The following is a 13,070-nucleotide window of genomic DNA, read 5'->3' as shown; positions in this document are numbered from 1 at the left end:
TTTGTATTCAAACATACTCAAGTCTCTATATCTTAAAAAAAAAAGCACACAACTACAACAAAACCCTAAACAGTTTTTTGTGACTTTGTTGTTCTTTAGTCATTTCAGTCATATCTGAGTCTTCATGACTTTATGGAGGTTCCTTGGCAAAGATATTGGAGTGGTTTGCCATTCCTTTTCTAGCTCATTTTACAGATGAGGAAATTGAGGTAGACAGAGTTAAGTGACTTGTCCAGGGTCACACAGCTAATAAGTGTCTAAGGCTGGATTTGAACTCAGGTGTTCCTGACTCTGGCATGCTATCTAGTGTGTCACCTAGCTGCTTTCATATGACTTTAATTGTTCACCTACTTCTGACAGCTTTACTTCCAAATGTTTCAAAGTGATCTACACCCTTTTTTCTTCCCATCTAATATAATGTAAGGAACTTTGGACCAGAAAGCAAACTGTCATCTGTTCTCATTCTAATACTTAATAACCAGGTGACTTCTAGTGAGCCACTTCTCCTTTTAGAGCCTCAGTTTTGTCATCTGAAAAATAGGAGGGTTGGACTATTATTTCCCTTCCAATTCTCAATCCTATGTTTCTGTTCCCCTTTTTAAACCTATCTAACATCTGTTTTAGAATCATATTAAAACTACCAGACTCCTTAAACAAGTAAGTTAATGATGTATAAACACAAACTGCAGTTACTTAATGATGAGTTTAACTGCACACTTTTGAGAAAAACTATGATCTGTATCTTTTGCATGTTGAATTTAAAGTGGAAATGGTTCATATGAGTAACAATGCCAATAGGCAGTTGAAAATGGGATATTTTAGTGAAAGACTGAATCTAGAGATGAATGGCATTCTATCTTATGTGATCTCTCCTGTGGGTGTTAGTGTGGTATAGTGGAGAGGACCCTGGATTAGAAGACAGGAGACCTGGTTTCAAGGCCCCTTTTATGTGCCTTGTTAGCCAAGTGACTTTGGGTGAGTCACTGAAACATCCTGCTCTTCTGTTTCCTTATCTGTAATATTAGGTATGTTCAGAATAGATTATTTCCAGTATCCATTCTAGCTTTTAAAAATCCACAATTTGGGGGCACCTAGGTGGCACAGTGGATAAAGCACCAGCCCTGGGTTCAGGAGGACCTCAGTTCAAATCCAGCCTCAGACACTTGACACTTACTAGGTGTGTGACCCTGGGCAAGTCACCTAACCCTCATTGCCCCTGCCAAAAAAAATGAAAGAAAGAAAAGAAAAGAAAGAAAAGAAAACCCCACAATTCTATGGTCCTTCTGAATGGTTTGCTTATTTAAATGTTGTTTGTTAATGATCTTTCCCCAAGTTGATGTTTCAAAACCAAAACCCGGGGAGGTTATTGACCAAGGTCATAAAACATAGACTTGCCTAAAGCCATAGAGCTGGTTGGTGATAGAGCTAGTCTGGACCCAGGGCTTCCAAGTTTCTCTTTGATCTATACAGCAGTACTTTGGAGATGGGCTTTGGGAATCACACATAGCACAGTGAAGATCCAAAAGAATTTTGATGGGCTAGGATGTGGGACCAGATATAATAAAATGAAATTGAATGAAGGAAAATGTAACATCTCACTCTCAGGTTCAAAGGATCATCTTCACAGGGGCAAGATGAGGGAGGTATGACCCGTTAGCAGTTTGTCTTAAAAAAAGATCTTGATGCTTTAGTTGACTGCCTGCTCAATGTGAGTCAACAGTGTGAATTAAGAAAACTAACCCATTTTAGGCTGCATTAAGAGAGGAATTTTGCCCAGGATTAGGGAAGTGATAATCCCTCTTATCAAACCACATCTAGGATATTGTTTTCAGTTCTGGGGACCACATTTTAGAAAGGATGTTAATACACGAGAGAGTACATGTGTGTGTACACACACACACACACACACACACACACACACACACACATATATATATATATATATATATGTATACACATATATACATATATACTCATAGGCATACACATATATTATACACATATATTACATATTGCATTATATTAATTTATATTTTGTAATACTATGGTTGTTATATTACTTAATTTTATGGTATATATTTATGCTAGCATTTACATATCACTTTAAAGTTTGCAAAGCACTTTACAAATATTATGTCATTTTTATACTCATGACAACCCTGGGAGATAGGTGCTATTATTCTCATTCTATAGCTGAGGCATAAAGAGGTTAAGTGACTTGCCCAGGGTCACACATATAAATAGGTATCTGAGGCTAAATTTGAACTCTAATCTTCCTGACTCTACATGTAGCACTCTATTCTGTGCTACCTAGCTGCCAATAAGAGGATTTGTAGAAGGAATTCCTTTTCTTCTTTTTCTTTCTTTCTTTTTTTTTTTGAGTGGTGGTGGTGGAGGAAAGAAAACACAAGGGGCATGATGGCTATCTTCAAGTATTTGAAAGGCTGGGTCATGGAAGGGAGAATAGATTTATTGTACTTAGCTTCAGAGGATAAAACTAGGAGCAGTGGGTGGAAGTTCCCTAGAGGCTGCTTTAGGTTTTATGTAAGGAAACATTACCTCACATTTGGATACATCTAGAAGTAGAATGGGCTGTCTCAGGGAGTAGTGGGTTCCCCCTGAATAAAAGATCTTCAAGCAATGGCTAAATGACCATTCATCAGGCCTGTTGTACTCTTTGTCAAGTATAAATTGAACTAGGTGGCCTCTGAAATCTCTTCCTAAGATTCTGTGATTTATGACCCTAAAGCTTGTATCCCTAAGAAGAGATTATTTGAAATACTAAAATACTCCCCATATATTCTGAAATGAATATAGACTCTGAAATAGTCTGGAATACTTTTTGATTGGTAAATTGTTGAGTCAAGTACGAGGTATAAAAAATAATGATGAAATGGGCCTTTTCCTTAAGAAGCTTATAAAACTTCCCTTTTATAGAAGACCACATGGTTAAACCCAGTCATCAAAGTGGTCCAGCTTTAAATACCTCTTTCTCCCTATGAGAACTACACCAGACACACAAGTCTCTGACCTCTATTCCTTCAATAACTGATTTATTTAACCAGAGAATTCCTCAAAATAATGTGTGTTGCCTCTTCTTATATATCAGTTGGCCTATCTTTGTTTTTGTCTTTGATACAAGATTTAATGTCTAGCTAGGTGCCTATTTGTTAAAATAATTAATCTCCTTAAGTAATAGCATTGTTTGAATTTATACTGTATATTCCAACTGAGCTGGAACCAGTTACCATATTTCAAAGCTTCTTAAACTGTGGGTTGTGACGCCAAAAAGGATCATATAACTGAATGTGAGTGTCTTGAAAAATTTGGCAACAGTAAAAGGTTATGTATACCTATTTTATATACCTATATGCCCAGGGTCATATAAAAAATAAAGGGGTTATGAGTGGAAAAAGTTTAAGAAGCCTTGCCATAATTTACATAATTATAACCTCAATTAGTGCAATTTTGAATACATGCTACCACTTTATAGTGATTAATTATTCTCACTAACTGGTACCTGGAAGAAAAAATCGTTAAGCAATACACACACACACAGACACACAGACACACAGACACATAGACACACACACACACACACACACACACACACATACACACATACATTTGGTAGGCAATCAAATAAATACATTTTAAATTAAGTTGACAACCTGGTCACTTTGAAGCCCTTAATCACATTCCTGATATAGTCTCTACCCATGTATAGAAAAAAACTAGACAGGTTCATTTGCATATGTTGTCTGAACTTCTTAAACCAAGTAACAATAACTTCCTTACCTTGCATTAGGAAGGAAGCTGCACCTCATTCCTCTGCTGTTTAGACAGGATAAATTGATCTCAGTGAAATTGATTTAGTGCCACTCAACCATCCCTAAGATGATGTGTGGCATTCTGCAACTAATTGATTCCACACAGCTTCCTGCTTTCAGCTAAAAATAGTTCTGCTACTAAGACCTAAGAGGCATTTTAGGGTATGTATTCCATTTCTCTAGGTTTTATCTATCTGAGGCATTGTGGTATAGTGATATTAGGAGGTCTGCACTCAAAAATTGGAAAAGACACAAGGCCTGGCTCTTCTGCTTGCTTACTGAGTGAGCTGGAGTGACCTTCCCAGTCCTTCAGTTTCTCACATATAAATTGGGGACCACATGACCCATGCTACTGACCTTATAGGACTATTGTGAAAATCAAATGAATCTTGGAATAGCAGAGCTGGAAGAGAACTTAGAGGTCATTGAGTCCAATTGGTCCCCTCATTTTATAACTGGGAGAACCAAAGTTCAGAGAGGGAAGGTGACTTGTCCCAGTTCCTACCATGAGTTAGTGGCGAAGCCAAGACCGGGATCTTAGGATTGGAAATTTAGAGCTGGAAAGGATCTGAGAGGTCATCATGTCCAACCATATCATTTCCCAGATAAGGAAACAGAGGCCCAAGTCCTCCTGACTCCAGCTCCCATCCTCTATCCACTCTGCTACACTGCCTCTTGATGGAACAGGAAGGCTATTGATTCTCAGTGTGGCAACCCTTCTGCTGCAACACAGAGATAATAAAAGTGAATAGGGGCCTCACAAAACAGAAAACACCAAACAAACACAGGGGATTGTTTTAACATTTTTATTATTGTTCCTGTTATATTATCATCAGGGCAAAGATTCAGCCTGGGAAGAACAGGAGGAGGATACAAAATGAAGATGCAAACCATAGTGAGAAACAGCATGGCCAACAGTTGGCAGACAGATGTACACATGGCCCTTCCTTCTTCGGTTGCTCCTGGCATATGCTGTTCTTGTAATACTGATACTATTGGAATATTCACAAAAAGACAGTGTTGCTATGATGAACAGAAGCAGTGCTAGTAATGGTCCTATAATAGGTGTATGAGCCCACTCCATACTGATCAATCAATAATGAGTCAATAAGCATTGATTAAGGGCCTACTCTGTGCCACGCACTGTGCTAATTGTGTCCCAAATTCCTAAGGTAAATTGGCCTAAAAGGGAGTTAGAGCAGGGGGGAACAAATCACCTGTGTTCTTTTCTAAACAAATTAAGTGGCATATGAATTCTAAGTCATCCATCTATGGGAATAGTCCCACAAATAAGGTGGCTGTAACATAACCACCAGACAATCAGACATTGAGAAAAGTGAATTTGTTTGTGTTTGCTTCTTTGAGTTTCCTAATTGTAATCTCTTCTTCCAAGGAACTAAAACATCTCATTCTCGAGGCTGCTGATGGATTTCTGTTTGTAGTTGCTGCTGAAACTGGAAGAGTTATCTACGTGTCCGATTCAGTCACGCCAGTTCTGAACCAGCCCCAGTCTGAGTGGTTCGGCAGCACCCTCTATGAACAGGTCCATCCAGATGATGTGGAAAAACTGCGAGAGCAGCTGTGCACATCTGAAAACTCAATGACAGGTCAGTGATCTCTACAATGGTTTGTTTTGTTTTACTTTGTCTTGTTTTAATTTAATTCCCTCTATTTGAGGTTTATTTTGTCATTCAGAACTAGTTTATGAGGGAGAATGGAGTAACTCAAAGCTGCTTATAGCCTGAGGACTGACTTAGCTTGGATGGCTTTGTCATCACTTGGGTTTGTGAATTTCTTGCTCAGTTGCTTTCCTATTCTTCACTTCCCAGGGATCCTTTTTTTTTCTTTCTGAACATTGACATCAGTTGGTGGTAGAATTGTAATAATAGCCACCTGGTATGAAGTAAAAGATCATAGTGTCATAGATTCAGGGTAAGAAGGGACCTTAAAGGTCATGGTATCCAAATCCTTCATTTTGCAGATTAGTAAACTGAGACACAGAGTAGTTAAGGGAATTGTCCAGAGTCATGCAGCTAGTAAATAGGTACAATTTAAACTTGGGTCTTCCTAATTCCACATCTGGTGTTCCATCCACTATGCTAATTAGCTACCTTTATATGCAGGAGGTTCATATTTTATCTGTGATGTAGATCACAGTAATGACATATTCAGGGCTTAGTTGCAGGAATATATAAAAACAGAGCATAGCAGTGAATATTAAATAGCAAAATGGTAACACTAATATGTCAGACTTCTTAAGGAAACAAACGTACAAATAATTGATACATTTCTCATTAATCTTTAACTGTTGCTGTAAAACTGTTATAAATTTATTTCACTCTGGTCTTGCCCTGAGACTTAAAGAATTATTTCCATGGCTCTTTACCCTCTTTCAAAGATTGCTTCTGGAGAAATTTCCAATAGATTTTGTGAAAGCATCTCTTTCCTTTTTTAAAAATAGTCAAAGGAAAAGAGAGACAGTATTTCTGTCATGGGAATGTTTTTACTAATTAGAAAGTTTCTCTTCCAGCTTTCTTTGGACTCCCCTTTTCTGAGAAGTTACTTATATTTTCACTCTGTCTTCTAATCAGTACTTCATTTGTGAATGGTGACTTTCTGATCTTCATTCCAAGCACCTGGCTTGGATAAAACAACTTCAGAGAGTTACTCAGAAATAATTTCTAAAAGAATTAGTTTTCCAAATGCAGGTAGAGGAACATACAGTTAAATAAATTTTCTTTCACATATTTGTATAAAAGTGGTTTATGAACCAATTAACATGGTATGTGACAAAAATGTAGCATCATATAGCATTATCCCTTCTTCTGGGTGGTGACTGCCATTAAACTATTTATTTCATTCTATTCTATGTTGATAATGTACACTAATGTCTAATCTTTTATTTTGACACAAATGTCTGTGTTGCCCTCATTTCTGCATTGTCTATCACCTTTCATTGTGACCCATCTTTCCCCATTCCAGGCTGTTGTTTTGTAGTGTGATCCCACTTTGGACTTATCTCTCCCCAGGAAAACAGATTTGGAGAGTTGAGACAATATTCTGGGTTATTTCGACAAAAAAGCTCAGCTACAAAAGAAAAAAGGAAATTTGAAGCTTTTCCCAATTGAAAGTTTCCATTACCAATCAGCTGATGAATTCTCTTTGTCTATTATGCCATAGACTCAGAAGTATTTTCCTTATTAACAGTAATAGCAACTGATTTAGATATTGCTTTAAGGTTTTGCAAACAACTTTATATATTCCATCTTATGTAATCCTCCAAAATAACCTTGCACTAGAGGTAAGTGTCAGAGGCGTTATCCCCATTTTATAGACAAGGAAATCAAGGCTCAGAGAAATTTAAATGATTTGCCCAATGTCAAACAGCTAGTAAGTGTTCGAGGAGGAATTAGAATTCAAGTCCTCATGGCTTCAAGTTCAGCACTCTATCCACTATGCCACACTGCCTTTACAATTAATAACAAAAATTAATAATTAGAGATAATAAACATACTGTTATATATAATTAAATGTCATTTTATGATAATCATAGATGGCATTTGTATATCACTCTGTAGTTTACAAAGCACTTTATAACATATGAATTAGATTGCTGTTAATGCTTTGGCTTCTGGAATATAGTTTTGTAGAATTTTATTTTTGTAGTATTTATAAAAATAGATCAGAATATCAGAGTGTACTGTCAATTTCAAAGCAGGGCAAAAACATATTCCTAAATTGTGATACTTTTCCTAGTGGGGTGAAATCCTTAGGTTTCTTCTCTAGGAAATAGTTAGCTATCTTTGGTTACTTCATATTAATATAATTTTGATTCCTTGTATGAAAGAAGTAAAAAAATCTTTATATCTTCATCTTAGGATCCTTCTGTAACTTTTTATTAGGGGCAGCAATGTATCATAGTGATTAGAACTCCAGGCCTGGAGTCAAGAAGACCTAAGTTCAGATCTGGCCTCATATACTTATTAGGTGTGTGACTCTGGGCAAGTCAGTTAACTCTGTTTGCCTCAGTTTCCTCATCTGCAAAATGAGCTGGAGAACAAAATGTCAAAACACTCCATTATCTTTGTCAAGAAAACCCCAAATGGGGTCATGAAGATTCAGACACGACTTAACAACAATATAACTTTATATTAAGGAGATATGGCCTTTAACTTGTTACATGGTGTCTCTGAGCCTGTCAGTAAACATTTATTAAGCACCTACTTAGTGTGGAGCACTATACTAAACAGTAGAGATAACAAAGGAAGGAAGATGACCGTCTGTACCCTCAAGAACCTCAGTCTAGTGGGGGACAAAACAGGATAAATTGGAAATGATCAGCAGAAGGAGGCATTAGTCTCTGTCTTTAGCCTCTAAAGCTAAATAATTTACCTCCTTCCCACCCCTACTCTTTATCATTAGGGACACTGACAAACCAGAGAGTGACCAAATCATAGTCATTGACACTGTGGGATTTTTGGACCATATCTGATGAGAGCAGTGTGGTTGAATAAACTAGGTATAGCTACCTAGGAAGACATAATTAGAGAAGATTCAATAACTATCTTCAGATATTTAGGAGGAAATAAGATGTCAGGGGAGGTAGTTATTCTCTTGTTCCAGAGTAGAAGGCTTAGATAAATGGGAAGAAGTTACTTGGAAGCAGATTTCAACTCAGTATGATACTCATTATGAGTATCTTGTAATTCAAGTTGTCCAACAACAGAGTGGCCGGCCTCTTGAGACAGTAAATTCTCTGTCCCAAGGAATGTTCAAGAAGAGCTTTCATGAACACCTCTCCAAGATGCTGTAAAAGGGAATTGGGAAGTCGGTGTGTTGTTGTTGTTGTTTGTCCTTCATTCTCAAAGAGGACCAAAGCGATGTCCTAACTTGCAATTCATTAGATTTAAGTGAGGGAGGGCTGTACAAAGTCACCAGCCTCACTCTCCTCTAGAGCCATCTGGGTTCAGTGGCAAGATATACATGAGAATGACTAGAGATGGCTCTGGATGTGGGGAAATTGGTCTAGAATAGTGGTGTCAAACTCAAAGAAGAACAATGATCACTAAAATGTACATAAGGATCCCTTTGGGCCACATATTGACTTAGCCATGCATGTTTGTATGTTAATATTATTATCAACTATTACATTATTAGAATATTATACCATTTATAATGAATATATTAATAATATTATGTTGTTATAATCGTTAATGTTGATATTAATTTGTATATTAACACATCAACACATTAAAATCTGATAGGAACTACATTTTAATTTAGTTTGGGTCACACTCAAGAGAGTAGTGGCCACCTGTTTGATACCACTGGTCTAGATGATTTCTAAAGTCTGTCTGAACCCCCATATTTTGTGATTCTGTAAAACTGTGTAAGTCTTAGAAAAGTATTAAAAGCAATATACAAGTATAGGGAATTTATTAGCAAGAGCAGAGACCCTAAGGAAATGTTATCCTCCACATAAGATCCTTAGGAAGATGAAGATGGCATAGCATTTACGGTGAACCCTTCAATAATTCATTGTGTAGCTATCAAATAAACTGTGTGGTTACCATAAACTGCAAATATACCAACTACTTATTACACCTTTATAGAGAGTGGGAGCTTATCCCCTCTCCCACTGTGGCATGACAACCTTTGCTCCAATGGCGTGCGTCTCAAATAGCCTCTAACAACCGAAGCCCAACTCCTGGCCTTCTCGTGGTGGAACTGTTTCCACTAACAGGAGAAGGGGTGAAGGTGAGTCACTGGCGCCTTAAAACCAGTTGCTTCGGGCAGGTGGGCTTGTCAGCCTTGGCAGGCAACTCGCCTAGGGGAAGGAAAACCCTGATTTTAAACCTCTGCTGCCTTGTGGCTATACCCATATATGGGAAAGGCTTTGCGAGTTAACCCTGAATCAGGAGCTGGAGTCCCTTAGGCAATTGGATGTTGGACATCACATCCCTCTGGCAACTCCTGCAGCGGCATTGGTGCCAAACTGTATTGGTTCTGCCTCTCCTTTGGATCCACCAATGTCGTGGAGAGGGAAAACCTGCTGCATGGGCAACAGCATGTTTTCCATATTGACCTGCTCAGGCCAGCGCCCTGGAGAGGACACTCCAGCTACTCCTCATGGGGTAGATACAACATGGGATGTGGCAGTTACCAGTGAGGAACCGACGGGCAACAGAGAGCACAGTTTTCCGATGTCCTCGTTGCGGCAGGAGCTACGGCTCCCGTATCGGACTGCACAGCCACACTGTGGCCTGTGGCTCTTCAAGGTGCTGATCCATGGTCATCCGCGACTGGTGGAAGCCTATTATTACACCTTGAACCTAGCCCAGAAAATCTGTTGGAAATATGTGAATGTTTTAACACAATAAAAATAGTTAGAATGAAGTGTTCTTACTTTACTCTACACATAAACGCCAATTTCTCTGTAATCGCACTTTAAGTTGATAACACATTTTTTTCTGTTTAGAATTTTATTTTCCAAATTACATGTAAAAACAAATTTTGACATCAATTTTTTAAAACTTTGTGTTCCAACTTCTCTTCCTCCCTCCCTTCCCACCCCTCCCCCAAGAACTCAAGCAATTCAATATAAGTTATACATGAGAAGTCATGGAAAACATCTCCACATTAGCTAAGTGGTGAGACAAAACAGATCAAAACAAAACTTCAGATTAAGGAATTGTCAAAAAAAAATGTGTTTCAATCTGTTTTCAGATACCATCAGTTCTTTTTTCTGTAGATGGATTGTGATTTTCATAAGTCCTTCAGAGTTATATTGGATCATTGCCTTGCTGAAAATAACTACGTTCTTCCCAGCAGATCATCTTACACTATTTTGTATATAGTACATTTCACTCTGCTTCAGTTCATGTAGGTCTTTCCAGGTTTTTCTGATAGCATCCTGTTCATCATAACTTTTATATAGTACCTTAAACTTCACAAAGAATTTTCTTCACAATAGCCCAACAAAGTAGGTATCATATGTTTTGCCATCATAGTCAACCATCATAGCTATTTCCCTCCATCCTATTCCCTTCCCATGATATTTACTCTATTTTCTATCTTCTTTTACCCTATTCCTCCTTAAAAGTGTTTTGCTTCTGACTGTCCCCTCCCCCATTCTGCCTTCCCTTCTTTCACCCTTCCCTCCTTATCCTCTTCCCCTCCTACTTTCCTGTAGGGTTAAATAGATTACTCCTCCCAATTGGGTGTGTATATTATTCCCTCCTTGATCCCACTCTGATGAAATTAAGGTCTTTGAGCTGAATCTGTGTTCTAAATTTTTCTTCCTCCCTCCCTATGAAATCAAGCAATTCAGTATGTCATACATGTGCAGTTATGCAGAACATCTTCACCTTCCTCAAAAGTGTTTTGCTTTTTACTGTTCCCTCCCCCAATCTTCCCTTCCCTCCTTCCCCTCTTCCCCCCCCCCCCGCCCTTATATCCTTCCCCTCCCACTTTCCCTCAGGGCAAAAATATATTACTATACCCACTTGAGTATGTATGTTATTCCATCTGAGCCAATTCTGATGATAGTAAGGTTCACTCTCCCCCACTTCTTCCCCCTATTCCTCTCCCCTCCATAAGCTTTTTTCTTGTTTCCTTCATGTGAACTACCTCTCCCCAGTCCATCTCTCCCCTTCCCCCTCCCTCAGTGCATTCCTCCTACCCCTCAACCCTATTTTAAAGATGTTATCATGGGTTAGCTAGGTGGCACAGTGGACAAAGAACCAGCCCTGGACACAGGAAGCCCTCATCCCCAATCCTGCCCCAGACATAAGAAACCCCACCCTGCTTGCCCCCAAAATAAATGCTTTACAGATATCATCTCTTCATATTCACTTCAGACCTGTGTCCTCTAAGTGTATTCCTTTCAGGTACCCTAATACTGAGAAAGTCCTTATGAGTTTGAAGTATTATCTTCCCATGTAGGAATGTAAACAGTTTAATCTTTTAATATCCCTTATGGTTTCTTTTACCTGTTTACCTTGTTATGCTTCTCTAGGGGCTTGTATTTGAAAGTCAAATTTTCTGTTCAGTTCAGGTCTTTTCATCACAAATGCCTGAAAGTCCTCCTTTTTATTGAAGTCCCATTTTTTCCTCTGAAAGATTATACCCAGTTTTGCTGGGTAGGTGATTCTTGGCTGTAGTCCCAGTTCCTTTGCCCTCTGGAATATCATATTCCATGCCCTCTGGTCCTTTAATGTAGATGCTAGATCTTGTTTTGTCCTTATTGTCACTCCACGGTATTTCAGTTCCTTTTTTCTAGCGGCTTGCAATATTTTCTCCTTGACCTGGGAGCTCTGGAATTTGGCTAAATTATTCCTGGAGGTTTTCCTTTGGTGATCTCTTTAAGGAGGTGATTTGTGTAATCTTTCTATTTCTATTTTACCTTCTGCTTTTAGAATATAAGAGCAATTTTTCCCTGAAAATCTCTTGGAAGATGCTATCTAAACTCTTATTTTGGTCAGGGTTTACAGTTAGTCCAATGATTTTCAAATTATCTGTCCTGGATCTATTTTCCCGGTCAGCTGTTTTTCCAAGGAGATATTTCATATTGCCCTCTTTTTTTTTTATTCATTTGGATTTGCTTTACTGTGTCTTGGTTTCTCATAAAATCACTAGCTTCTATTTGTTCAATCCTAATTCTTAGGCAATAATTTTCTTGAGAGAGCTTTTGTAGCTCCTTTTCTATTTGGCTTTTCAAGCTGTTGACTTTTTTCTCATTACTCTCCTGCATTGCTCTTATTTCTCTTTCCATTCTTTCCTCCACCTCTCTAAATCTTCCTTCTATCTCTCCTACTTTCTCTTCAGAGTCCCTTTTGAGCACTTCCATGGCCTCAGACCAATTCATATTTTTCTTGGGAGCTTTGGATGTAGGTGCACTGAGGTTGTTATCCTCTTCTGAAGGTGCACCTTGATCTTCCTTGTCACTAAAGAAACTTTCTATAGTTCTCAACTTTTTTTGCTTACTCATCTTGCCTTCTTTTACTTGACTTTTAACTTCCTCTTACAGTGGGGGCCCTACTTCCAAGCTACACTGTCCCAAGCTTCAGAGGGTTCCAGGTGTTTTGGTTTGAGGGAGGGCAAGTTTTTCTCTCACCTGTCCTGTTCTCTGGTCTGAAGTTAACCTCAAACCAATTTGCTAATTAACCAGCCAGCAGAACTCTGTGTGCTGTGGTGGTTCTTAGCTCCAATGAGCCTGTGCGCCTCCCCCACTCTGGGTCG

General features: G+C 38.5%; 1 protein-coding gene across 5 annotated transcripts in view; it reads left to right on the top strand.

The window, feature by feature from the left end:
* ARNT2 (aryl hydrocarbon receptor nuclear translocator 2) overlaps positions 1-13,070 on the top strand; it is a 274,848-nt gene that overhangs the window by 106,616 nt on the left and 155,162 nt on the right. For all 5 annotated transcript variants that reach the window (XM_043983353.1, XM_043983352.1, XM_043983350.1 and 2 more), the window contains one exon: positions 5,224-5,437. In XM_043983353.1, coding sequence (XP_043839288.1) covers positions 5,224-5,437 — 214 coding nt within the window. The remainder of the gene's footprint in view (positions 1-5,223; positions 5,438-13,070) is intronic.

This window comes from Dromiciops gliroides, chromosome 2, assembly GCF_019393635.1.
Source record: "Dromiciops gliroides isolate mDroGli1 chromosome 2, mDroGli1.pri, whole genome shotgun sequence".
Lineage (NCBI taxonomy): Eukaryota > Metazoa > Chordata > Mammalia > Microbiotheria > Microbiotheriidae > Dromiciops > Dromiciops gliroides.
Note: the sequence above shows the minus strand (reverse complement) of the source record. Positions and strands in the feature narration are given on the sequence as shown.